Source organism: Anguilla rostrata, chromosome 13 (genome assembly GCF_018555375.3).
Source record: "Anguilla rostrata isolate EN2019 chromosome 13, ASM1855537v3, whole genome shotgun sequence".
Taxonomy (NCBI): domain Eukaryota; kingdom Metazoa; phylum Chordata; class Actinopteri; order Anguilliformes; family Anguillidae; genus Anguilla; species Anguilla rostrata.
In genome coordinates, this window is record NC_057945.1 from 4,237,534 (window position 1) to 4,264,755 (window position 27,222).

At 49.1% G+C, this 27,222-nt stretch overlaps 1 protein-coding gene across 4 annotated transcripts in view; it reads right to left on the reverse strand.

Moving 5' to 3' along the window:
• map3k12 (mitogen-activated protein kinase kinase kinase 12) overlaps positions 1-27,222 on the reverse strand; it is a 57,137-nt gene that overhangs the window by 22,918 nt on the left and 6,997 nt on the right. For 2 of the 4 annotated variants that reach the window (XM_064304375.1, XM_064304378.1), the window contains exons 1-4: positions 16,557-17,044; positions 9,258-9,796; positions 1,764-1,947; positions 744-935 (exon numbers count right to left, since the gene is read on the reverse strand). In XM_064304375.1, the coding sequence (XP_064160445.1) occupies positions 744-935; positions 1,764-1,947; positions 9,258-9,720 (839 nt within the window). In that variant the 5' untranslated portion in view covers positions 9,721-9,796; positions 16,557-17,044. Of the gene's footprint in view, positions 1-743; positions 936-1,763; positions 1,948-9,257; positions 9,797-16,556; positions 17,045-27,222 lie in introns of those variants that run through there. The other 2 variants (XM_064304377.1, XM_064304376.1) reach the window with 2 other exon arrangements.

Sequence of the window (27,222 nt, forward strand, 5' to 3'; positions counted from 1 at the left end):
GGAAAAGAAAGCCTTTAGCTGCGATTGCATCATAAATACTTAATCATGATTGTGCTTCGCAGGATAAATTATTCATTGGGTAAGAGGCTGTTTTCTGGTAGGACATACCTTGTTTATTCTTATTGTTAATTACTAACATGTGACACTGCCACTCTTTATTAATGAGAAAATCAGTCTACACTAACTAAGGCTCTGGGAAGCTGTGTCACCTCAGAGTTTAACATGATCTAGCCCTAGATCATGTCAACTCTTGAGATTCTAGTACAACTGAGAATGCTCCCGAAGACACCTGAGAATGTTCAACAAAACAGGAACATTTTGTGGATTTTACTTGTGTCAACTAAGCATTAAGTTTCTCTCCCGTGACCGGTGTGTACGTGGACAAACAACACACACACAGAATCAGTGCAACTCAGGTACAGTAATTGCACTGTTATTAAGGGTTACAAAGTCTTGTGAAGTATAAGTGTTGTGAAGCATTATAACATGCTATAGAGCGTTATAAAGTCTTCTTGACCCAGTGTTATGCATGAACATCTTCAATGTTATGATGAAGGAATTTTGTCATCGGGAATCTTCAAATGTTAGTTAGGGTCAGTCATGGCGAATCTCAAACTATGTTATCGATAAGTATCAGTATTTTTCTGTAATGCTTCCAACTATGAGGGACGATAAGTAACAATCCAGTTACTTTTTCTGGTTAGCTAGTTAACTGCCTAAGCCAGCGGATCGCTCCAACTCACTTGGGGGACTTGAGGTCCCGGTGGATGATCTTGTGCAGGTGCAGGTAGTTCATGCCCCCGGCGATGCCCATGGACCAGTCCACCAGCAGGGAGGGGGTGATCTTGCGTCCCGCCCGGAGCACCTCGTACAGCTGCCCTTGGGCGCAGTACTCCATGATGATGCAGTAGCAGGGCGCCTGGGTGCAGATGCCCCTGGGGGAGGCAGAATCACAGGTAAAGAGAGGGCCTACTCTTCTGCACTTTCCCCCCCAAACAGCCTGCCAAACACCCAAAGCCGCCATCTTTTGGCTCGACAGAGAAACATGATGATCGAGATGCGTGTTAACAGAAGAACCACCATTTTCTTCCTGAGATTTAGAAAATATCCATTCCCCATTTAGAAAGGCCCAGAGGACTGCAGAGTCTGCTGGCTTTCTGTGTTTCTGCGCAAAGGTACTTTTAAGTCCTTGATTAACTACATTCTCCGCACTTTGTTCCCAAGGTCTAGTTTGGCTGGTGGTTTAAAACACAAGAGTCTGAGATCCTTGCAGACTGCCCTGTAAATCTTGGGTAGGAAACCCCGTTCATGCAGGGCCGCATCTGTTTCTGGATTCCATGCCAACCTGTGCTTATCCTTCATTACGTAATCAGCTCAATCACCTGTGTGCTTTTACATTTTAGCAGTATTTATTCAGAAGGTTATTAGAGATATTAGAGAGATTGTTCTTCTGACCCTACAGAAAACTTTTAACAGTAGTCAAATCTGTGAGAGAATGGACTATTGGTGTTTACAGCTAATTGGCTAAATAAGCCAGAGTGCCTAGTGGAAACAAAATCCAGGAACAGATATAGCCCTTCAGGACCAGGGTTAGGGACTCCAGCAGACCCTGTGGCTCTCCAGGACCAGGGCTGGGGTCCCCAGCAGACCCTGTAGGGCCAGAGCTGTGGACCCCAGAGGCCAGGTTGGCGGGAGAGCGGACCCTATGGCTCTGCAGGGCTGGAGACCCCAGAAGCCAGGTTGGCGGGACAGCGGACCCTCACTTGAAAGTGATGATGTTGGGGTGTTTTAGCTTTCGCAGGTGCTTGATGTCGGTCTCCTTGATGTCGCGCACTTTCTTCACGGCCACTTCCTCTCCGTGGAACTTCCCCAGGAAGACGGCCCCCTGGGCCCCGCTGCCGACCCACTGCAGGTCCGAGATCTCCTCGAACGGGACCTCCCACAGCTCTGAGAGAGCACAACACGAGAGAGCGGGATGAGGACATCAGCTGCAACCCATCAACCAGACCATTCACACTCACATCTATGTCTACAGACCATTCACACTTACATCTGCACAGTCTACAGGGCATTCACACTCACATCTGTACAGTCTACAGGGCATTCAAACTCACATCTGTACAGTCTACACAGCATCCACACTCACATCTGTACAGTCTACACAGCATCCACACTCACATCTGTACAGTCTAAAGAGCATTCACACTCACATCTGTACAGTCTACAGGGCATTCACACTCACATCTGCACAGTCTAAAGAGCATTCACACACATCTGTACAGTCTAAAGAGCATTCACACTCACATCTGTACCTACAGTCTATAGAACATTCACACTCACATCTGTTCACTGCATTAGGCATTCACACTCACACCTGTACAGTCTAAAGAGCATTCACACTCACATCTGTACCTACAGTCTATAGAACATTCACACTCACATCTGTTCACTGCATTAGGCATTCACACTCACACCTGTACAGTGCATTAGGCATTCACACTCACATCTGTACCTACAGTCTATAGAACATTCACACTCACATCTGTACAGTCTAAAGAGCATTCACACTCACATCTGTACAGTCTACAGGGCATTCACACTCACATCTGCACAGTCTAAAGAAACATTCACACACTCTGCACAGTCTAAAGAGATTCACATCCATCTGTACCTACAGTCTATAGAACATTCACACTCACATCTGTTCACTGCATTAGGCATTCACACTCACACCTGTACAGTGCATTAGGCATTCACACTCACATCTGTACCTACAGTCTAAAGAGCATTCACACACATCTGTACAGTCTAAAGAGCATTCACACTCACATCTGTACCTACAGTCTATAGAACATTCACACTCACATCTGTACCTACAGTCTATAGAACATTCACACTCACATCTGTACCTACAGTCTATAGAACATTCACACTCACATCTATATCTACAGTCTACAGGGCATTCACACTCACATCTGTACAGTCTAAAGAGCATTCACACTCACATCTGTACAGTGTAAAGAGCATTCACACTCACATCTGTACAGTCTACAGGGCATTCACACTCACATCTGTACAGTGTAAAGAGCATTCACACTCACATCTGTACAGTGTAAAGAGCATTCACACTCACATCTGTACAGCCCATAGAGCATTCAGACTTGGCTCATAAGGCTGCAGGTTAAATTCTCTGGTAGGAAACTGCCACTGTAGGAAAGCTACTTATCTAAATGACTGCAGTGCATACATATCCAGCTGTGTAAATTGATGCTATGTACCACACAGCTGTGTACTGTAAGTCACTCTGGATAACAGCATCTGCTAAATGCCTGTAATGTAATAAAAACAGAACCCAGCAGCAATCCGGGCCTTAAGGGCCAGAGTCGAGTTCCCGGGCTAAAGAGCACCCCTCTGTCACTACCCAATGCGGGAGCCCAGCTCGGTCAGTAGTACCCAGGGTGCGCTCTAAATAACCAGCGGGATTCTAAAGGGAGTCCAGCTCGGTCAGTAGTACCCAGGGCTCTGTCAGTAGCACCCAGGGTGCGCTCTAAATAACCAGCGGGATTCTAAAGGGAGTCCAGCTCGGTCAGTAGTACCCAGGGTGCGCTCTAAATAACCTGCGGGATTCTAAAGGGAGTCCAGCTCGGTCAGTAGTACCCAGGGCTCTGTCAGTAGTACCCAGGGTGCGCTCTAAATAACCAGCGGGATTCTAAAGGGAGCCCAGCTCTGTCAGTAGTACCCAGGGTGAGCTCTAAATAACCAGCGGGATTCTAAAGAGAGCCCAGCTCTGTCAGTAGTACCCAGGGTACGCTCTAAATAACCAGCGGGATTCTAAAGGGAGCCCAGCTCGGTCAGTAGTACCCAGGGTACGCTCTAAATAACCAGCGGGATTCTAAAGGGAGCCCAGCTCTGTCAGTAGTACCCAGGGTGCGCTCTAAATAACCAGCGGGATTCTAAAGGGAGCCCAGCTCGGTCAGTAGTACCCAGGGCTCGGTCAGTAGTACCCAGGGTGCGCTCTAAATAACCAGCGGGATTCTAAAGGGAGCCCAGCTCGGTCAGTAGTACCCAGGGCTCGGTCAGTAGTACCCAGGGTGCGCTCTAAATAACCAGCGGGATTCTAATGGGAGCCCAGCTCGGTCAGTAGTACCCAGGGTGCGCTCTAAATAACCAGCGGGATTCTAAAGGGAGCCCAGCTCGGTCAGTAGTACCCAGGGCTCGGTCAGTAGTACCCAGGGTGCGCTCTAAATAACCAGCTGGATTCTAAAGGCAGCCCAGCTCGGTCAGTAGTACCCAGGGTGCGCTCTAAATAACCAGCGGGATTCTAAAGGGAGCCCAGCTCGGTCAGTAGTACCCAGGGCTCTGTCAGTAGTACCCAGGGCTCGGTCAGTAGTACCCAGGGTACGCTCTAAATAACCAGCTGGATTCTAAAGGGAGCCCAGCTCGGTCAGTAGTACCCAGGGTGCGCTCTAAATAACCAGCGGGATTCTAAAGGGAGTCCAGCTCGGTCAGTAGTACCCAGGGCTCGGTCAGTAGTACCCAGGGTACGCTCTAAATAACCAGCGGGATTCTAAAGGGAGTCCAGCTCGGTCAGTAGTACCCAGGGTACGCTCTAAATAACCAGCGGGATTCTAAAGGGAGTCCAGCTCGGTCAGTAGTACCCAGGGTACGCTCTAAATAACCTGCGGGATTCTAAAGGGAGCCCAGCTCTGTCAGTAGTACCCAGGGTGCGCTCTAAATAACCAGCGGGATTCTAAAGGGAGCCCAGCTCGGTCAGTAGTACCCAGGGTGCGCTCTAAATAACCAGCGGGATTCTAAAGGGAGCCCAGCTCGGTCAGTAGTACCCAGGGTGCGCTCTAAATAACCAGCGGGATTCTAAAGGGAGCCCAGCTCTGTCAGTAGTACCCAGGGTGCGCTCTAAATAACCAGCGGGATTCTAAAGGGAGTCCAGCTCGGTCAGTAGTACCCAGGGCTCGGTCAGTAGTACCCAGGGTGCGCTCTAAATAACCAGCGGGATTCTAAAGGGAGCCCATCTCGGTCAGTAGTACCCAGGGTTCGGTCAGTAGTACCCAGGGTACATCTCTTCTTCCTGAGGAGACTGAGGAAAGCCCATCTGTCTCCTCAGATTCTGGTGAACTTCTACCGCTGCACGATTGAAAGCATCCTCACCAACTGCATCACAGTCTGGTATGGAAACTGTTCTGCCTCGGACCGGAAAGCACTTCAGAGGGTGGTGAAAACCGCCCAACGCATCACCGGTACTCCACTCCCAGACTGTCCAGCACAAGCGGTGTCTGCGGAAGGCACGCAGCATCACCAGGGACACCTCCCACCCCAGCCACAGACTCTGGGAGGCGCTATAGGAGCCTCCGTGCTAGGACCAGCAGGTTCAGGAACAGCTTTTTCCCCTCAGCTGCCAGCTTGCTGAGCTCTGCACCACGGTGATAGCCCCCCCACCCCCGGATACCCCCCTGGACCCCCCAGCCCCCCCCACTCAACTAACTCCAATGACTGAACTTTGCACTGCTGCACCTTGATCATAACATGTTTAACATATTTATATCTATCCACTGTCTATACTGTTTATACCATATTGTATTCATATTTATCATATTGTATTCATATTTATTCACTTTCATACTGTATATACCTTAGCTTTTCATATTCCATATTCTATATTTATATTATACATATGTACATACACCTTACTGCACTTTACTGCTTCTTTTGCACTTCTGGTTAGATGATAACTGCATTTCGTTGTCTCGGTACATGCACTCTGTGCAATGACAATAAAGTTGAATCTAATCTAATCTAAAAAAATAAAAAAACCAGCGGGATTCTAAGGAGAGCCTAGCTCGGTCAGTAGTACCCAGGGATGGAGGGACGAAAGAAGGGGAGGGAAGAGAGGAGAGAAGTGGGGGGTGGGGAGGAGGAAACAGCCACGGAAGCACTTCCTGTTCTCCGGATGCTGATTTCCTTCAGGCCCACGCGACGCACTCCAACCCCACTTCACATCGCTGCTCTTTGAGAGCGAGAGACGTTTCAGGGGTTCATCTAGGGTCCTTTACAAAAATTCCCCTCCCTTGCATAGCCTGCGTTGTACAATCGCTACCCTCCTTGACACGTGCAACGTGAAAGCATACTCCTCGTGAAAAAAAAATAAATAAAAAATAAATAAATAAATAAACAGAAACTCAACTGCTATGCAATAGTGAACATGGGAGGTGTTCAATAGCAGGACCAGCAGAGGTAGTGATAGTGAGAATACGAGCACCTTCCCCTGTTAGCTAGGTTCAGGCTAACATGGCCATGGATTTAATAAAAAGTAGCTGCAGATGTACTTGAACTCGCCCCATTGCCCCCACCCCCCCAGTCTGAAACCCAGACAGACGGGGGCGGGGGGGGGGGGGCTTTAATCTTTTGGGGGTAATGCGCTTTCGGCACTAAGTCCTCCTTAGGGCCATTGTGCGGGGTCTATGATGAGTCCAGCAGCCAGGGGGAGGAGGAGGGGGGTCAGGGGCGGAGGGAGAGGGGGTGGGGGCGGAATGTGGAATAGAAGGGGAGGGGACTGGGGGTTTCCCCTGGGGGGGGGGGGAAGCCCACAGGACATTAGAAACAGAAGGCCCATCCAGCCTGTAGCTTTTAAACGGCTATACACTCTCCCTTCCAAAAAACATAGACTAACAGCACACACACACACACATACACATATAGACACACACACACACACACACACACACACACATGCATACAGACACACACACACACATACATATACATATACACACACACACACACACACATGCATACAGACACACACACACACACACACACACAAGTGCATACAGACACACACACACACATACATATACATATACACGCACACACACACACACACATATACACACACACGCACACACACATATACACACACACACACACACACACACACACACTCACACTCTCACATCCACACACACACACACACTCACAGACACAGACACATACAAACATACACACACACACACATACACTCACACACTCACAGACACAGACACATACAAACATACACACACTCACACTCACACACACACACACAGCCGGTCTCCTTTGCACTGATAAACTGCTCCAATTAGAGCTCCTTCCAGATCCCCTTGAGTTCTTTGGAATTATGAGGCGGTGGGAGGATTCCAGAACCTGGCAGGTCCTCCCCACTCTGAGCCTCACACAGCTTCTCAGATGAGAGCCATCTGGGCCGCTGGCCCTTGTCCTCATACTTTGCGTCTATCTATCTGTTTTTTTATTTTTGGTCTATCTTGCGTGCGTTTGATTATGCAGACCGTTAGAACACTGGGACAGTGAGGCGAGCGTGATGCCAGGAAGCAAAGGCCACTGAGGGAGGGGTGGGTGGGGGGGGGGGGAGGGACACACCAGAACGTGTGCGCAGGACAGAGGACAGAGAAATGCAGGGGGGGGCAGAGGAGGAGCAAGAGGAGGTGCAGAAGGAGGTGCGATTGGAGGAGCAGGAGGAGTTGCGAGAGGAGCAGTGGGAGGAGGTTACCAGAGGAGCAGGAGGAGCTGCGAGAGGAGCAGCAGAAGGAGACACACACTCACACAGTGGGAGGAGATATGGGAGCAGCAGGCAAAGGAGGTGCGAGAGGAGGAGCAAGAGGAGGCGCAGGAGGAGGTGCGATTGGAGGAGCAGGAGGAGGTGCAAGAGGAGGAGCAAGAGGAGGTGCAAAAGGAGCAGGGGGAGGTGTGAGAGGTGAAAGAGAGGAAAAACGCAAATGGGGGAACAGAAACAGCCCTAAGCCATCTGTCATGCCTCCGGTCGAAGCGGAAGGCGTGCGCGTGTCTGTTCTGTGTTAAGAGAGACTCACGTGTCTGTTCTGCATTAAGAGAGACTTGCGTGTCTGTTCTGCGTTGAGAGAGACTCGGTGTCTGTTCTGCATTAAGAAAGACTCGGTGTCTGTTCTGCGTTGAGAGAGACTCAAGTGTCTGTTCTGCATTAAGAGAGACTCGGTGTCTGTTCTGCGTTGAGAGAGACTCGGTGTCTGTTCTGCATTAAGAAAGACTCGGTGTCTGTTCTGCGTTGAGAGAGACTCAAGTGTCTGTTCTGCATTAAGAGAGACTCGGTGTCTGTTCTGCGTTGAGAGAGACTCGCGTGTCCGTTCTGTGTTAAGAGAGACTCGCGTGTCTGTTCTGCGTTAAGAGAGACTCGCGTGTCTGTTCTGTGTTAAGAGAGACTCACGTGTCTGTTCTGCGTTAAGAGAGACTCGCGTGTCCGTTCTGTGTTAAGAGAGACTCGCGTGTCTGTTCTGCGTTGAGAGAGACTCGGTGTCCGTTCTGTGTTAAGAGAGACTTGCGTGTCTGTTCTGCGTTGAGAGAGACTCGCGTGTCTGTTGTGTTAAGAGAGACTTGCGTGTCTGTTCTGCGTTGAGAGAGACTCAAGTGTCTGTTCTGCATTAAGATAGACTTGTGTGTCTGTTCTGCGTTGAGAGAGACTCGCGTGTCTGTTGTGTTAAGAGAGACTTGGGGTCAGCGTGCGCTCTGAATTATGCATGAGGGAGATAGCGGGGGGGGGGGTTGTGGGGAGGGGGGGCGGTCCGTAGGGAGTGCTGGCACTGCAGTCACACACAGGCGTGTGTCATTCAGAGAAAAAACACAGCAAGAGGACGGACCGAGGCACGGGGAAGTCAAACAAAGCACGGAGCTTCTGGCTAAATCATTACAGCTGCAAGAAAATCACAAAACTGGAACCTGAAAGCTACGCTAGAGTCATTACTCTGGACAGATGGGGGGGTTTAAATTTGTTTTGTGTTCGGCTGTGTGTGTGTAATTTCACCCTTGGTCAATTTCTTGGTGACAGAAGGGTTATTTACTGCAGCGGTGGAGGAACTACAAACAAATAAAAACCCACAACAAGGTCATAAATGTCAGCCTTTGAGATTAAATGTAATACTGAGATATCTGTGCATATTTCTCAGAATCAAAATCATACCTGAGTGAAACAATTATTTGAAAAATTTTAACCCTTTAGGCACCTATTTTTGCACAGTGTTAGTTAGTTAATGTTAGTAAACTGCAGATCTGATCCACTTCTGGTCTGAATATTGACCCTTGGTTTTGTCCAAACCTACTCAGAATAAATATAATTTTCAGCATCTGTGTCATTATCCCTACTTTTAATGGTGGTCCATTACAGCTACATCATGCAGTACCTATTCATTCCTCCAGCCAGCAGGGGGAGCCCTTACCTTCATGATTGTGCTTGTGCTCAGTGGAGTAGGCCTTGCCAATCATAGTCCACACGGGCTTCAGGCAGCCGAACAGCCCCTCCAGGAAGCCTCCGCCCCCGGACTGGCACTGCAGCCGGATGTCGTCGGCCTGGCTGCGGACGGCCCCGCCCTCTGCGCTCTGCCCCGCCTCCGCCCCGGCCCCGCCCGGCCCCGCCTCGTTCTCGTGCAGCTTCAGCACGCTGTTGGCGAAGTGCTCGGGCGGCTCGTCGCTGGGGGTGGGGCTGTGGCCCCCCCCGCCGCCGCCGCCGCCCGTGTCGATGGAGAGGACGTTGCGCAGGACGCACTGGGTGGGGGTCAGGTCCATCTCCGGGGTGCAGGCGGGGGTTTCGGCGTCCAGCCGGCGGAATGGGGGCTCGGAGAGGGGCGTGCTGAATCCCGACAGGGACGGGGACTGGGCCCGGGGCTCGTGGATGCAGGCCATGGCCAGCTGTCACTCATCAGGGCTCCCCAGCACTGAGGGGTACGACCAGGGGCCCGGAGAGAGAAGAGCGGGACGCCTGGAGGGAGGGAGAGAGGGAGGGAGAGGGAGGAGGGAGGGAGAGAGAGAGGGAGAGGGAGGGAGAGAGAGAGAGTGAGGGAGGGAGACAGAGGGATGGAGAGAGGTGAGAGGAGGGAGGGAGGGAGGGAGGGGAGCACAGAGGGAGAGAGGGATGGAGGAGGAAGGAGGGAGGGAGGGGGAGGGAGAGAGAGAGGTATAGAGGGAAGGAAGGAAGGAGAGAGATGAAGGGAGAAAGGGAGAGAGGGAGGTACAAGTACAGTCAGTACAAGAATGTTTTTGCTGAAAGGTGGGTTAACATCATACATCCGTCAGCCGATCAGCCTGCTTTCAGTGACATCAGAGAGAGATCTTGTTTGGCGTGAGCTGAGCGAGCCGGTGGCTGCTGTGACTCCGCAGATCCTGAGATCGAAGACGGCCACCTCATAACTCGTCGTTATGGAAACGGAACGTTTTAATTCCTCTTGACGCGGGCTACGCGTTCTATTCTAGGCAGCGATCCGAGCTATTGTTAACACACCTCATTCGAAGCTGACGCTAACAGAAGCCCGCCGGTCTCGTCCCTTCCGCCGCCGCTGGTTTTCGATTTGACCTGAACCGAGCGTCTGTGCGCTCGAGTCATCGGTGCGCGCACCAAAATGACATCACCAACACGTGTGCACTCCCACCATACAGTAAAACATAAAGGGAGGCCTTTACCTGAAGACACAGGCCCCTCCCACACAAGATCAGTTAATCCACACCCCTACACGGTCGCTCTCATACCAATTCTGCCAATTACATTTCACTCCGATAGCCGTTTTTTTCTCATATGAACTCCGGTAGAAGCTGGACTCTTCTGCTCTGTTTTACTGTGGCATACTCAGAACCAGGCCAGCTGTTATTGTCATAGCATTCGTGACGATAACTTCATTTGCAGAGCGAAACGAAATGAAACAGAACGAAGACAAACACCGAAGAAAACAGCCGAACGGCCCAGATAGTTATGAACGCCCTGGGCCCGTAAAGGAGGTCTGGAGCGATGCGCCCTGCCCGCCCGCCCGCCCCGTCCGTTGGAAGAGGGGGACGAGCGCCATCCCTCTCGCCCGCCCTCTCCTCTCCCCGTCCCTAGGTCTCTGACGCGCCGCCGCCGCGGCGCTCATTTGAATAGCGCTCTCCCCGCCATTTCGCTTCCTGAGGCTGAGAGAGCGCGCGGGGTCCCCAAGGACAGCGCCGCTCCACACCGCCGTCAGAGGGAAGAAAAAACAACACACACAAACACAGACGAGCGCTCCGCTCGGGAGAGGGCGGCCATCTTTACTCTCCTCTGCGCCTTGTTTCTGGCACGGGGGAAGGAGGCTCTCTCTCGCCGTCCCTCTCGCTCGCCGCGATGGGACAGGACGGGACGGGGGACGCAGAGCGCCTCCTTCGTCAGATTTAACGTCCCCGAGGAAGAGGAAGGGAACCGTCGTTCCCGAAAACCTAAAGCTAATTCGTTTCCTGGCGTCGCGGCGGCTCGAGGGGATGGGACAAGGCAGCGCAGCGTAGCCCACGACGGGTTCCCTTCGTCCGAAGGCCGACGCTGCGTCTAGCGCCCTGCCGACCGTGCCCCGAACCGCGCAGTTTTTACTTCAGTTCACGAGAACAACTCCCTGCTGATTTCACCACCGTCCGTCCCCAACACGGCTGTACTTTTCCAGGTGTGTTCATACCTGTAATTCACTCCTGGTGGGGAGGGGGGGGTGGGAGGGGTGGGTGCAGCCTTAGTGACCAATAGTAAACGAAGACAAAACTACACACCCCTACTAGACCACAGGAGACCCAGCTAACACAAAACGTCAACACAAAACAATGTCGCTGGCATGCAGTGGCAGTGTTATAACGCTGACAGAACTTTCCATTGACATTGTGAGAACAGTTTTTTTTTGTTAGCTAAGGGAAGTCCCCTCTCAGTTGGAAAGTAGACTTACGCACCACTGGCAGGGGTAAACACACAGATTACACGTGCGTCCAAGTGCCTGGGACACTCTCGTGAACGTGGCTGGGGGTTCAGTACAGACAGTTCAGGAAATGAATTTAAATCTAATTCACAAACTGAAAAATCTCCATGGAACGTCGCGACACAACAAAAACACGAAGGGCGTGACACAAAAACAGCACAATTCTGCACATGTCAGAAACGGTTTTTTTTAAAGGCTCTTTAAAATGTACATAAGAGAAAACAGAGAGCAGCAGCCACTGTTGAAAGTTCAGAGCTGATTTCACACCAGGTGAGCAAGTTAACTTTAAACAGAAGCCACCGTTTGCCCGACTAACTTTTCAGGATCAATGTGTAAATGAACATCAACATCACAGTCCCCACAGAGCCATGGCAGCGCGAAAGCTAACCTGCGTGGGTTCAGGAAGAAGCTACGGTGGGCTTCCACATGGATGCTGATGGTTAGAACTGCTCAAAGCCTGTTAACTTTCAGATGCAGTCCACACGCGCTGAACTGTGTTAAACTGTGCAATGTTGTTCTGTCAGAAACTGCCCGATTTATTTATTAGGGGTCCAAGCAGCGAAGCTGGTGGAACTGGTTACTAACTACGCGCTTTTAATTTCTTGAGGAGGTATGCGTCTTCAGCGCGGCCTTGGTCTGCAACCGCACATGCCGCACATTGCGCACAACCCCTACACAGACCCATTTTTACGTGTACTATGCAGAAGTATAAAACAGCCTTTAGTGTTACGACATAGTAAAGGCCTTTACGCCTAGCGGCTAGGAGACATCCATGGCGATGCAGTAGATATGTTGGGTGAAGGTATATGATCATGAGGACAAAACCATTTAACCCTCCTATTATATTTGGGGTCAATTTGACCCCATTCAATGTTTACTCTCTCTAAAAATATGGTCACCATACTTTTTCAGCTAGATATTTCATGACTTTTCCTAACTTTATGGGGAAAACATGGCAAACATGAAATTAACTGAAAAAATTATTTTCAATGTCCTGTACACGTGTTTGTACGCATCGGTGTTGTTGGGGTCATTTTGACCCCAAGCTCTATTGTTATATAAAACCATCATTTTGATCTTGTTTTTGTTGTGTTGGCTGAGGGCACTTTCACATTAATTTGTGTGTGTGTGTGTGTGAGTGAGAGAGAGAGAGAGAGAGAAAGAGCATGCGTGTGTGTGCGTGTGCGTGTGTGTGAGGAGAAAACATAGTTCCCATGAGATCTCTGATCATTCACCATGGGGGCGGGGGCAAACTTATAATAAGGGCTGCACACACAGCCCTCTAAACCATTTCTCTTTGCATTTGTGCCTCAACTAAAGATTTTGAAAATGACCACCAGACAGAGGTGTATATTTTCTACCACTGAGGTTCTGTCACAGATCTTGGAGAGTGAAAGTGATTTAGATGAGGATATGTCTGAGAATGAGGATAATGTTGAGGAGGACCCTGACTATGCGGCATCTGATGATGAGAATGAAGCCTTTGAGATACCACATTCTGACCCTCCTTTTGTTTCTCAACCACCAATAAACCGTCCTGTCATCTCTCAACGACCAAGAAACCCCCCTGTCATCTCTCAACCACCAATAAACCCTCCAGACATCTCTCAACCCCCAAGAAACCCCCCCTGTCATCTCTCAACCACCAAGAACTGACATGTTCACTTCCAAAAATGGAGAACTATTATGGTCCGGATCCCCAGTTGAAAGACAGGGTAGACTTAGTGCTGCTAATGTCATCAAAATGGTTCCAGGCCCCACCAGATATGCTAGCAGTCATGTACAAGACATAAAGTCTGCATTTGAACTCTTCATAACACCATCAATGCAAAAGGATATTCTTGAGATGACAAACTTAGAGGGGAGGCGTGTGTATGGTGACAATTGGAAAGAGCTGGATGTGACCCACTAACAATCCTATACTGGGTTGTTTATTTTGTCAGGAGTGTACAAGTCAAAAGGTGAAGCAACAGCAAGCTTTGGAATGCTGACACTGGTAGGGCAATTTTTCCAGCCACAATGTCTCTGGAGACATTTCATGTTTTCTCCCACATTATATGCTTTGATGACAGGGAAACAAGGCAGGGTCGACATGAGCGTGACGAACTTGCACCTATCTCGTCTGAATGAAGAATTGATACCCACGGGTACCTAGTTGAGCTGTTATGTTCATTTCTTATCAAAACTCAATTCTGGTGATTAATTTACTTTTTATTGGTGTTTATTATTATTATTATTATCATTATTATTATTGAATAACCGTCATATGTTACTTATTGATGTTCTGAAGTATTTTCTGAACCTAAACATTTGAAATGTTTGACATTTTTAATATTTTTTTCTGGGGTCAAACTGACCCCGAACATAAAATATTACTATGCTTGATAATAAAAGGTGTGTTTCTTTCCAAATGTTATTTTTCTTTTTTTAATGAGCATGTAATACATAAAGCCCTGCAAACACCAAAACATACTTTGTTTTCCATTTTAGGTCAATGAATGAGATTGTACAGTCATTTGCATATTTTGGAATAGACATATAAAATCAATACTTGATGTATAAGGGGAGGATGGGGGGGGGGGGGGTCATGTCATATTTACTGGGCTATTAAGACGGTCAGTAGAAAGGCCTAAAGTAGCTGAGAGAGAAACTTGGGTAACACTTTCAGTTACAATTATTTTCTGCAGGTTTATATTGCTGGGGGGGGGGGGGGGGGGGGTCAGATGAGGACCTGGCAACTTAAAATATTGTGTTCATCGAATAGGTCACTGACATTTCACACACGTGCACACACACAAACCTCAACAATACACATTTGTTTGAAACACAGAAGCCTGCATTTCCATTTTAAGAGCTGAGGATGCCGCTGCAGTCAAAACTAGAGCGATGAGAAACAGAATTTCTCTTTCGTTATTAGCCTACATTTGTGATGTAACACATGGATACGTGGAATTGGAGTTAGGCCTACGTGTATTTGTGATTCGCCAAGAATGGCATTTGTGTGTGTCATCTCGCCCCCGCAACCGTTAATCTTGCTCCCTCTACCTGCCCCATGAACGGACTCCGCTTTCCCGCAGGAGAGCATAACTCACCTGCCTCCAACTACAAAACAGAATCGAGGCATTTCCCCATTTATCAAAATATGTCTACAATCCGAACACCGTTCGTTCTTTCTATTGTATGAAATCCAGGCTACCCGGAAGCAATATGAACGTGATGTGTGTTTTTCCATCTGATTGTATGCTGTATTATGTCAGGTGTATTAGGTACTCCAAATAAAATCGCGTCTTTAAGAGTTAATTTAGGCCAAACGGTGACGGTTGTGTCCGATGTTTGTGAAATTGTGAATATTTCCCATCTCCCATTGACTTGGGGTTCCCACACGCGTAACATCAGACGAGAAAACGTGTCGATAAAATCGTTACTCTCCGTCCCGCAGTATATGCTTATTGAATATTTCATCTAACAAATCATGCTCCAGTGACGCTGTATGCGCGAGTCCTCATGCATGGCATCGGTTTGTGTAATGCACAGGCTATTTGGAGGGTAGCGACATTACTTGGGCGATCAGGTCAGTCGAGATGTCAAACATCTTTATCTAACTTCAACGATAGCGTAGCCCACGTCAAGAATACCACATCACAATTTTAAAAAGGGGACAGGTAAGACTGTTACACCTTATAATACAGTATAGCTGTCTTTAGGATGACTGCCCGTGTGCTTATGCCCCTGTATTTTGGCACATGCATGCTTCCATACACACAACCTTTACACCGTTATTTTGTTTCTTGTCCGTTTCACAAGCGCATCCCCTGGTAGGCCTACACCCCATTACGCGTGTGGGTGCGCTAAAATTGGGTTCATTTCATGATTCGTTTGCCCACCATTCTGGTGGGAAAACCAGAATTTCATTCCACCTAACGGTACCACCACATAATCGCCAGCCGACCCAGCCAAGAACACATCAAAATAAATAGGAAAAGATACCATGTTGGGTTTGTAGAAAAAAATATCACCCGCACTGACTGCTCGGATATTTTGAACAGGTTATAGGTGGGTGACGAAAACCCGTCAGTAGTCTCACAGTAACAGTACCCACACCAGGTAGACTACACACAGTGTCAGTGTTACGGAGAATAATTGCGACGATATACATAGCATTCAGTAGCTAAACACACAGATCTGCATTCCAAATCCGCCTTCCCTTTGTCAAAGCGATGCATCGCATCTGCCAGTTTTAGTTATCAACCTACCCCTCTGGTGGGTCAATTTAATTTTAAATGCTGGTTCTCGCCTAAGTGACCCTGTTCTGCTGGGACTGCAGGGATGAGAGAGAGAGGGAGAGAGAGGGGGAGAGGGAGACTGTTTACAGCACGGCATCTCACCGTCATCCGCTTCGCATCACCGCTTCTCACAGGATGCGGACGGATGCGGGAGACTGATCGACAGACCGCAAACCGTCCTCCACACATTTTCTGGCTACAAACCCGCTTTCTGTGTCACCCGCTTCCCGACACCGCTATTCTCTCGCTCAGCTGCGCGGTCGGATCGGCGGCACAGACCCGATATCTCTCACCTGATTCCTGCCATTCAGTTTACCGACCATTCCTCCCCACCCAACCCCCCATACGCATGCAATAACGTATCTGCAGATGTGCACTTGGCTTACTAGTATGTGTAAATAAAAAGCTTAGACAGGTCGAGATGTTTGCATATTGGTCCATTACCCACAATATACGTACATGTAGCTAACATTTAGATATTGCACGGTTAAAACTATACCTGTAGCAGCTTCGATGTAGGGACTCAAATGAGATGATCCATTGTTGTGGTTGCCTGTTTGTTTTAGTTGTTTTGTCTCTTAATTTGATCCAGTTGTAATCTTCTAAAACCAGGGTAATTATTGAGCTTTCTTGTTCTGTTTATATAATCAGTGTCAACGCTCGCTTCATCTCACCGCATCCTCTGGTCGCAGCGTCACAACCGCGGAGCCAGTCCTTGCTTAAAAAAACACCCTTCCCTATTTCCCCAGTCTACCGTTGTCCCCCACCGGGTTTGCGTTCTGTATATACTGGCGCGACCGGGCTCTTCTTTGCAGGCGAGAAGAAATCGTTGTAGCGACCCTGTCTGTCTAACCCCTTAAGGTTTTATACTGCGGAGTGGCTTACCTACCGAGTGCGAAGGTGGGGGGGGGAGGAGAGAGGCAGAGAAGGAGGTGGATACGCAGCGGGTGTGATGGAGAGAGAGAGGGAGGGAGAGAGTGGAGAGAGAGAGCGCGTTTTATTAATCAACGTACACCCCAACCTTCCCGGCTCGCGCAGCTCGTCCAATCAGAGGACGCCGTCGCGAAATGTTCAGCCCCGAAGCACAGCAGCAGGTTTATAGTAGAGAAGGATCGAAAGGGATTCGGCGCGTGCTCCACTACTGTATGTTCCTGAAAATGATGTCATCCCCCTTGCACGCAGTATTGTGCCGGACAGAGGGCAAATTAAATCCGTCCATCCCGATTAAAACCCCCCTCGCATGTCTCCATGTTTATCCGCTATGTGTTATCCCTCTGGATCTGACTGCAGCCACTGATAAGTATCACGGCTTGTCTTTTTTATGAGCAGCTTTACCGATCATAGGTAGCTGGCTGTAGTGTTTGTGTGTGTGTGTGTGTGTGCATGTGCGTGTTCGCGTGCGCATGTGTGTTTGTGTGTGTGTGCATGTGTGTGTGTGTGCGTGTGCGTGTTCGTGTGTGTGTGTGTGTTTGCGTGTGTGCGTGCACGTGTTGGCGCTGATTGATCTGTGAACAACGTTAGCGCTCTAAGAGAACCTTTGACTTTTAAAACCTTGGATCCAGGTGCATGACCTCTAAAGGAGTACTGACTGTGCCACTCGCTGTCTTGCTAATCCAATCTACTGAAGTGCAGCACTGCACTACTGCTGTACCCCTGCTGCTACTACAGCGCTACTACTGCTGATCTACTGCACACGGTCATGCATGAAGCTGTGCTCGCCCCGCATACACACACCGGCATTCACACACGCGTACATACAATCACACGCTCAACCGGACGCCTGGTTCGCATCGAGCACACGTGCACCTGCATGGACGTATCCAAACCGAAGACCTGGGCTCCTTTGTTGGAGTGTACTGGATGACCATTGACTTGGTCAAAAGTCTGTCGATCTCAGACCAAACAAGTGCCGAATAGTGGCATGCCCAGGCACCCCCACAGGAGTGTGTGATTACAGACTGCAGTCTCCCTGCGCAGTCTGTGACCCGGGCTGCCTGCGCAGTCTGTGACCCGGGCTGCCTGCGCAGTCTGGGGCCCGGGCTGCCTGCGCAGTCTGTGACCCGGGCTGCCTGCGCAGTCTGTGACCCCGGCTGCCTGGGGAGGCTGGGGCCCAGGCTAATCTGAGGGATTAAGCTCACGCAGGCCTCATCCTCTCAGCTCCCGATGACATCATTCACAATGAGGGGGGAGCCCCTGTGAACCGGGCCATCGAGTGGGCGATAGGTTTGGCTGGGCATCCAGAGAGGTGCAAATCTGGGTTGTGAGGCCTCTAGGACATAAACGGACTAGAGCCTCTCTTCCACCGCGGGGCCGAACGGTTACTGGGGCCGCTCCGTGCCGTTCCGCGCTGCTCAGGACTCGTGGGAACGGTTACCGTTTCTGTTTCCACCGTCGGGCTGCTAAAACCAGGACTAGGAAGTATCTAAGAAAAACTAGTGACGACAGCAAGTGACGCGGTGGATCAGTGATGGCGTCCCATTGTGTATGTAATAAACATGCGCCAGTTGTTGTCGTCGCTCCCCGTTCTGTTTTGTTTTTGTAATGTTCGGTTTCGTTGTCTGACGATATGGACGAGGATTCTGTGTATTTTGGTCTGTTTTTGGTTTATCTTTTTAGCCATGACACAGTTTCGGGCATTTTTATTTATATTAGCTTCTCTACCGACCTAGCTTACGCAAGAGGACGTGAAGAGACCGGATGCGGAGTCACAAAACTGATGTAATGTGAAACCAGTCAGTGAATACCTACATCATCAAGCCCGCCCACCCGAACGGTTCTGCTGCACTGAGCACGGTTGTCTAACCGTGCCGAGAAAATCGTGCTGGGCACGGTTTGTAAGCGCTCCACACCAAACCGTTTCCAGGTGGAAACACCATTGGAACCGTTCCTCTCCGTGCTCAGAACCGTTCGGCCCTACAGTGGAAAAGAGGCTTAGGTTAACCCCAATACAGCTCAGGTTTCACCCAGATATAACTTGGCTACGGCCTTGTAGGCTAGAAAATGCTCACTTTTCAACCGAATGTAGCCAGGTTTTCACCTGTACGCCGAGATGTCGTTTCACTGATTTTTCACCACAAAAATGCTCACTGGGACAGTGCCTGTATCCATTGAGCGGACCGTGTCATCACACTACCCAGAATTCCCAAGCCTGCGTCATCGTCCTGACAGCGCTCCGATTTTAAAAGCGCGTCTACGCCGCAGAGCTAAAATCCCAGAGCTGACGTGGGAACGGTGGAGTTTGAAAGGGACGACAGTGTTGCCGGGTTCCTCATTATGTTCGGCCTGGCGTAAATTAGGTCAGAATAACGTTCACTGCGTGAACTGAACTGTGTCCTTGGCTATAAACAGCTGTACGAAATGAGTTTCGTACCTTATTGAACCCGTGTTTTGTAGTTGTCCAATGATCATGATACACACTGTTGTATGTCACTTAAAAGCGTCTGCTAAATAAATGCAATGTAACGTAATGGAGAGCCACAGGTTCTGCTGGTTTTTTGTTTAAAAGCGGCGACCGGTTCAGACCCAGGAACCCAGATGAGGTACCTGTGTAACCACCTGCTTTACCTGCTCAGCTTAGTGCAGGGAGGAGTCCGGCAAAACCGGCCCATCTCCTGTGCCGGCGAGAGGATCTCGGCACGTTCGGTAGAAATATCTGGCGTGCGGAAACCTGGGCTTAAGTTTCTCTTCTTTTTTTCATGTTCCCCAACTCTCACTCTCGAGATGTTCTCCTCTTCCTGCGACTCGCTGGTTCTATTTTCAGCTGGAACACTTTAACTATGATTTATTTATTCACGCTCAGCTCAGGAGGGGTTACCAGTTGGGGAAGATTAATCCGGTCTCTGTAAGTGTTCGCAGTTTCATCAAGTTTAGTTCACGTGAAAAAAAGGATGATTGCCATTGATAAACATTTTTACTGAATCGGGGGTTCCTTCAATTTGGGACGTCCACAGTCCGTCTAATGAGTGACATACCTCTTATTATTATATTTGGAAAAATAATTGCTGTTCTACGTATCTGTGTGTTTGTTATCAAAATTTATTAAAGACACACACGCATGCAAGCACGCACGCACACACACGCACACACACACAATCATGCACACACACACACACACACACACACACACACTCACACACACATATAATGCTACAGATGTACTGCACTACGAGGATATAATGTATTTTTCATGTCAGGCCTCCACAGTTGCAGGGAAACCCCTCCAGTGGGAGGATCTGACAGAAGATGAGCAGTAACAGCAAGCTCCTCAATCATTTAGCACTAAATACAGTGCTACAATTAACACTGTCAATGCTGCTGGTAGTACAGATGTATGCTTGAAAATGTGTATACATTTCTAAAATGGCATAGTTGATTTCAGGTAGATTTAAGGTTACTAGTAGTTTATTGAAAAACAGAATCTTGGATTCAGTTGATGTTTTCCCTTAACTTTGATTTAATAACACAAAGTGTTTCTTTTGTAAAATGCAAGCATGTTTTTTGCCCTCATTGTAGTGATACTTATGTGTCACTGTGATTGAAAGCTAAGGACAAATGTTGACTAGACCCAGGCCGATGTCTTATGTACCAGTGCACAAACAAATCAGGGTGACGATGCTAAGATATACTCCCTGGATAGCCTGTAGGAGGAAACCTTGCCTCATGGGGGGTGGGAGTGTTGACCAACTATCAACTCTAATTTCAGTTAAATCGACTGACTGTATGAAAGCATCCGGAGGTGGCATTCCTGCACAGTAGAACATTCAGTGTTAATTTGTTCACACATATGTACTCTGTAAGAGTTGAATTAACACTGGAAAGTGTACTGCGTGGGTTGGGGACAGACCACCTTTATTTGGTGTAGCTGAAAAGCCACCAGTAGCTTTGTGTGCTTCACTTTAAGAAGTGTGCTTGACTCAGTGACCTCTGTACAAATTTAGGTGGCATTTCAGGTGTGGGATGGTAGGGTGGAGCAGCGTGTGGTGTGGTAGTGTGGAGCAGCATGTGGGGTGGTAGTGTGGAGCAACGTGTGGGGTAGTAAGGTGGAGCAGCATGAGGGGTGGTAGGGTTGAGCGGTGTGTGGGGTGGTAATGTGGAGCAGCGTGTGGGGTAGTAAGGTGGAGCAGCGTGTGGGGTGGTAGGGTGGAGCGGTGTGTGGGGTTGTAGGGTGGAGCGGTGTGTGGGGTGGTAGGGTGGAGCGGCGTGTGGGGTGGTAGGGTGGAGCAGCGTGTGGGGTGTAGGTGGAGCAGCGTGTGGGGTGGTAGGGTGGAGCGGTGTGTGGGGTTGTAGGGTGGAGCGGTGTGTGGGGTGGTAGGGTGGAGCGGTGTGTGGGGTGGTAGGGTGGAGCAGTGTGTGGGGTGGTAGGGTGGAGCAGTGTGTGGGGTGGTAGGGTGGAGCAGCATGTGGGGTGGTAGGGTGGACGGTATGTGGGGTGGTAAGGTGGAGTGGTGTGTGGGGCGGTAGGGTGGAGCAGTGTGTGGGGTGGTAGGGTGGAGCAGTGTGTGGGGTGGTAGGGTGGAGCAGTGTGTGGGGTGGTAGGGTGGAGCAGCGTGTGGGGTGGTAGGGTGGAGCAGTGTGTGGGGTGGTAGGGTGGAGCAGCGTGTGGGGTGGTAGGGTAGAGCGGTGTGTGGGGTGGTAGGATGGAATGGCGTGTGGGGCAGTAGGGTGGAGCGGCGTGTGGGGTGGTAGGGTGGAGCAGCGTGTGGGGTGGTAGGGTAGAGCGGTTGTGGGGTGGTAGGGTGGAGCGGCATGTGTCGGTGGTAGGGTGGAGCGTGTGTGGGGTGGTAGGGTAGAGCAGCGTGTGGGGTAGTAGGGTAGAGCGGCGTGTGGGGTGGTAGGGTGGAGCAGTGTGTGGGGTGGTAGGGTGGAGCAGCGTGTGGGGTGGTGAGGGTGGGAGCAGCGTGTGGGGTGGTAGGGTGGAGCGGGTGTGGGGTGGTAGGGTGGGTCGGTGTGTGGGGTGGTAGGGTGTAGGCAGGTGGTGGGTAGTAGGGTAGAGCAGCGTGTGGGGTGGTAGGGTGGAGCAGTGTGTGGGGTGTAAGGGTGTAGAGCAGCGTGTGGGGTGGTAGGGTAGAGCGGTGTGTGGGGTGGTAGGGTGGAGTGGTGTGTGGGGTGGTAGAGTGGACCAGTGTGTGGGGTGGCGGAGGCAGGGGGGGGGGGGTTTGGGGGGGGGGGGGGGACAGCAGGCTCAGGACTGTCCTGGGACTTGGGGCAGGTGCCCTGACTGTGGGGGAAGGGAACATGAACCAATCTGAAGCTGTCGCTGATTTTGGCTGTCTCATTTCAGATTCCTTGTGTAACTGGAGATACACAGTGAAATGGTCAGTGTTAAATCAACTCCTACAGAGTTTATTCGTGCACTCTTACTGTATAGATTCTACTGGCACATTAGCCAAACATGTTGGCCATACGAGTAAAAGAATATAAATATTTGAATCAGTAATCGTGTTTCATGAGGGTGGTCTATGCAGCTCCTAGTACCTATTTTAAGAGGCTAAGACACCATTATTTGAAGCTGAGATGCAGGTAAATACCTGAAGTTTGACAGGACATAGTCCCCCAGAAGTGCAGGATTTCCCACATTCCCTCTTGGAGTGTGAATCAGATGGGTACAGTGCACAAAACTCTCTCACTGGTATCAGGTTCCATTTTGGAGAGGATTACAGTGATTTTACAGCCAGAATGCCACGTGGTCTCTCCCATTCTTACAGCAAGAGCACCAAGCAGATGCCATCGGTCTCCCATTCTTACAGGCCAGAGTGTGTCCTATTCTTAAGGCCGAGGTCGGTCCCTCTCCCCATTCTTACAGCAGAGCCAGGTCCCATTCTTACAGCTGGTCCCTCTCCCCATTCTTACAGCCCCAGAATGCCATCGTGGTCCCTCTCCCCATTCTTACAGCACCAGAGCACCATCGTGGTCCCTCTCCCCATTCTTACAGCACCAGAGCACCATCGTGGTCCCTCTCCCCATTCTTACAGCACCAGAGTGCCATCGTGGTCCCTCTCCCCATTCTTACAGGCCCAGAGCGCCATTGTGGTCCCTCTCCCCATTCTTACAGGCCGAGAGCGCCATCGTGGTCCCTCTCCCCATTCTTACAGGCCGAGAGTGCCATCGTGGTCCCTCTCCCCATTCTTACAGCACCAGAGTGCCATCGTGGTCCCTCTCCCCATTCTTACAGGCCGAGAGTGCCATCGTGGTCCCTCTCCCCATTCTTACAGGCCCAGAGCGCCATCGTGGTCCCTCTCCCCATTCTTACAGGCCCAGAGCGCCATCGTGGTCCCTCTCCCCATTCTTACAGGCCCAGAGCGCTATCGTAGTCCCTCTCCCCATTCTTACAGGCCGAGAGGCCATCGTGGTCCCTCTCCCCATTCTTCAGCACCAGAGCGCCATCGTGGTCCCTCTCCCATTCTTACAGGCCAAGAGCGCCATCGTGGTCCCTCTCCCCATTCTTACAGGCCGAGAGCGCCATCGTGGTCCCTCTCCCCATTCTTACAGCCCCAGAGCGCCATCGTAATCCCTCTCCCCATTCTTACAGGCCCATATTGCCATCATGGTCCCTCTCGCTGCTTTGTGTGTCAGAGGTGAAAGGGCTCATTTATGATGGGCCGTTCTGCAGCGCTCTCAGGAAGTGACATCATGCTTCACCCCTTGCGTCCCCCTTTTAGTTTCATCCATTTTGTTATACCGGATTTGTAATCGCATGTAAGTGGTTCAGTCAGGAAGGGGATTCTCCAGTTTCGCCAATGACCTCACTGTCTGTGTCTGTCTCCATTACTGAAAGGAATTTCATTCAGAAAGAATGCACCCGCCCCCATACACGCACACGTGCATACACACGCACACACACACACACACATACGCAATGCAACCATATATACCTACCCATTCAAGAAAATTCCTCGGGGAGGAAGCTGATTGGGGTTTTATTTTGTTTATCGGTTTTTAAATGAGGCAATTTTAAGGTGAGATCATTGGCGGAACTCGAGGTTCACCTCTTCAGCACGCCAACCCCGCCGTACTGACGCCACACCTCATTCCGCTTCGGTAATACGTGCTGCGTTTAACACTGATAGAGTATTTATCGCTCCAGCAGAGTACATTTACAGAGTCCTCTTTGACTCCTACCAGCTCTGTTTGAGTTCAATTAACACAGAATATCTACTGTGCAAACTCTTTCATCCAAGCTATTGAAATTGGAGACTAGGCTTGTATCTCTGTATGGAAGGACTGTTCACTTTCAGGTACTATTGAAATAGGATTTGAACCTACATATTTTAAAATATGCCATTATGTTAATAACTCAGTGAATAACAGTCCATTATATATGCATTTAGTATTTTTTCAAATAATTCTCAAATCGAAGTGTTATAGAATGATATGATAGATGTTCTCATTAGAATTCTCTGACACCAATTCTAAATCTCATCCTGTTAAAATTCCGATTTAATAACATGAATGAAAGCACATTTCAATTACCCCTGTATCTGTTTTCATTTATTTCAAATATTTATTAATATGTGTATTTTAATTTATACAGTGTTAAATTAACTCTTACAGAGTGCATATGGTCCCTATTGGAGGCATATGTACTCTGTTAGAGTTGAATTAATGCCTAACATATTGTATTAAAATCAGTTTTCCACTTTATGCCGCTTTGTGGAATGTGGAATTTTACTCTGCTGTTTTAATTGGCCGGTCCCATTGCTAAGGGAAACCACAGCAGGAGCTGGAGGAATAGCTGGTAGGAGGGGGTTAATGACAGAACAGAGGGGTTGGAGATGTCTTCCTGCAAGTCACATGGTAGATGTTGGGAAGGGGGAGGGAGCGCAGGGAAGGAGGTGTGGCCTGGACAGCGTTGCCGTGGAAACTGAATCCTCGGTTGGCCAGTGTGAAGTCAGAAGCTTAATATTAGACTCTGACTGTAGCTGCCGCTGTGGCGTGAGTCACACTAGCACAGTGCGCCCTGCATCTTAATGAAGAGAGAGAGAGAGAGAGAGAGAGGGAAAGACAGAGAGAGGGACAGAGAGGTAGAGAGAGAGAAAGAGAGGGAGAGAGGGAAGGAGGGAAGGAGAGAGGGAAGGAGGGAAGGAGAGAGGGAGCGAAGGAAAGAGAGAGAGGGAGGGAAGGAGGGCGAGAGGGAAAGAGAGAGGGGGAAGGAGGGAGAGAGAGGGAGAGACGATGGAGAGCGGGAGAGAGAGAGGATGGAGAGTCAGTGGAGGAAACGCTGCAGTGTGTTCAGAGGGAAAGAGCGCAGAGCTTCATGCATTATGTATTCATATAGGTATGTACTACGCTTCTTTTGGTATTCTCACTTATCATCACTGGCAATTATTTTTCAAATGATAAAAAAGAAAATATGATAATTTCAATAATACCAGCCAAGTTCAGCCTGTCCATCATGTAGCCAATGAGAGAAGCATGTATAAACCAGCCCTGCTGTCACTCAACAGCCATTTACACTCAGATCCAATCAAGCGGAGGCAGCAAAGGACTATGGGTAATCATTTCACATTTTTCAGTTTTCACATGACAAAATAAGTTCTGAAATGTCCTACAAAAAAAAAAAAAAAAACAATGTCACTTACCAATGCAATTTTTGATCTGGTCATAGTTATGAAGTTTATAGATACTCTTGTAAAACCTATAAAAATCTATTATTTCAATGAATCAATAGTCAGGGGTTTCAATAATTTTACATTTATTTAAAGAATCAAGGGTGTTTGTGTACGTGTGTGTGAGTGAGTATGTATGTATGTGTGTACGTGAGTGTGCGTGTGTGTATGTCTGTGTGTGCATATGCATGCAAGTGTGTGTCTGTGTATGTGTGTGTGTTTGTGTGATTTAATATTATAAATGCAAACCCCATATGTATCAGAACTGGTTGTGCTGTCATCTCCATAGTTAGTGCGACATTACTAAGTGCCAGACCAGGATAATCACCGTAATCTCAGATCTGATTGGTTGCGGGTGAAGGTCTGTACACCCCCCTCTGCCAGCTGTTCACTTGTCATAGTCGATGACAGCAAAGCCACCATGTTTTATTCAGATCATTATTAACATCATCTGGATTGCTTTAATGATGCTGCAAGCACCCTGTCCCTGGTGTAAGAGTATTGTCTGCAAGGTCTACGTCAGTGTTGCTCAGATAATCTATCTATCTATCTATCTATCAGACCTGGGTCAAATACGTATTTGTTTTGGATTCAAATAATTTTATTCACTTTACTGATCTTGTCTGGTGTATTGGAACCAATGAAGTACTCTCAAAAAGTGCAAACCCTGCTTTCTGGTCATATTGGCAGGTTCAATTACACTAGGCAAGATCAACAGAACACAGAAACGTATTTAAATCCAAAACAAATACATATTTAACCCAGGTCTGCTATCTATCTATCTATCTATCTATCTATCTATCTATCTATCTATCTATCTATCTATCTATCTATCTATCTATCTATCTATCTATCTATCTATCTATCTATCTATCTACATGTCTCTCTGTCTGTCTGTCAGTCAGTCTGTGTTAAAGACTAACACAGAAAGCCCTAGCATGGTGCTAGGTAGGTGTTCACTCAGAATGACTTCATACCAGGCGGCTTCCCCTTTTAAGGCAATGGATCTGGGCAGGGCGGCTTTTCCCAAAATCGGCTGCCGAACCTGAGAGGGAGTGACGCAGAACCCCACCTCCCACACGACAGGCTCACTGCACTCTCTGCGGGCCAATCAAACGCCAGCCCATTCTCTCTTAGCCAATCGAAATCAGGAAAAGGGGGAGAAGGATGATGATGGGGAACCTGACCTGATCTACCTCACTGCTGCTACTGTGAGAATGAGTCATGCAAGCTCACAAGAAACATACCTCTGCATGAATGAGAGGACTGCATCTCTCTCTCTCCCTCTCTCACTATCTCTCTCTCTCCCTCTCTCTCTCCCCTCTTTTTCCCTCTTCCTCTCACTCTCTTTCCCTCCCTCTCTCACTATCTCTCTCTCTCTCCCCCTCTCTCACTATCTCTCTCTCTCTCTCTTCCCCTCTCTCTCCCTCTTCCTTTCATTCTCTCTCCCTCCCTCTCTCCCTCTTCCTCTCACTCTCTCTCTCTCCATCTCGCTCCCTCTCTCTATGTCTCTCAACTTCAAATTAAGAGAATACACTTGCAAATATCAGCAAGGCCTAC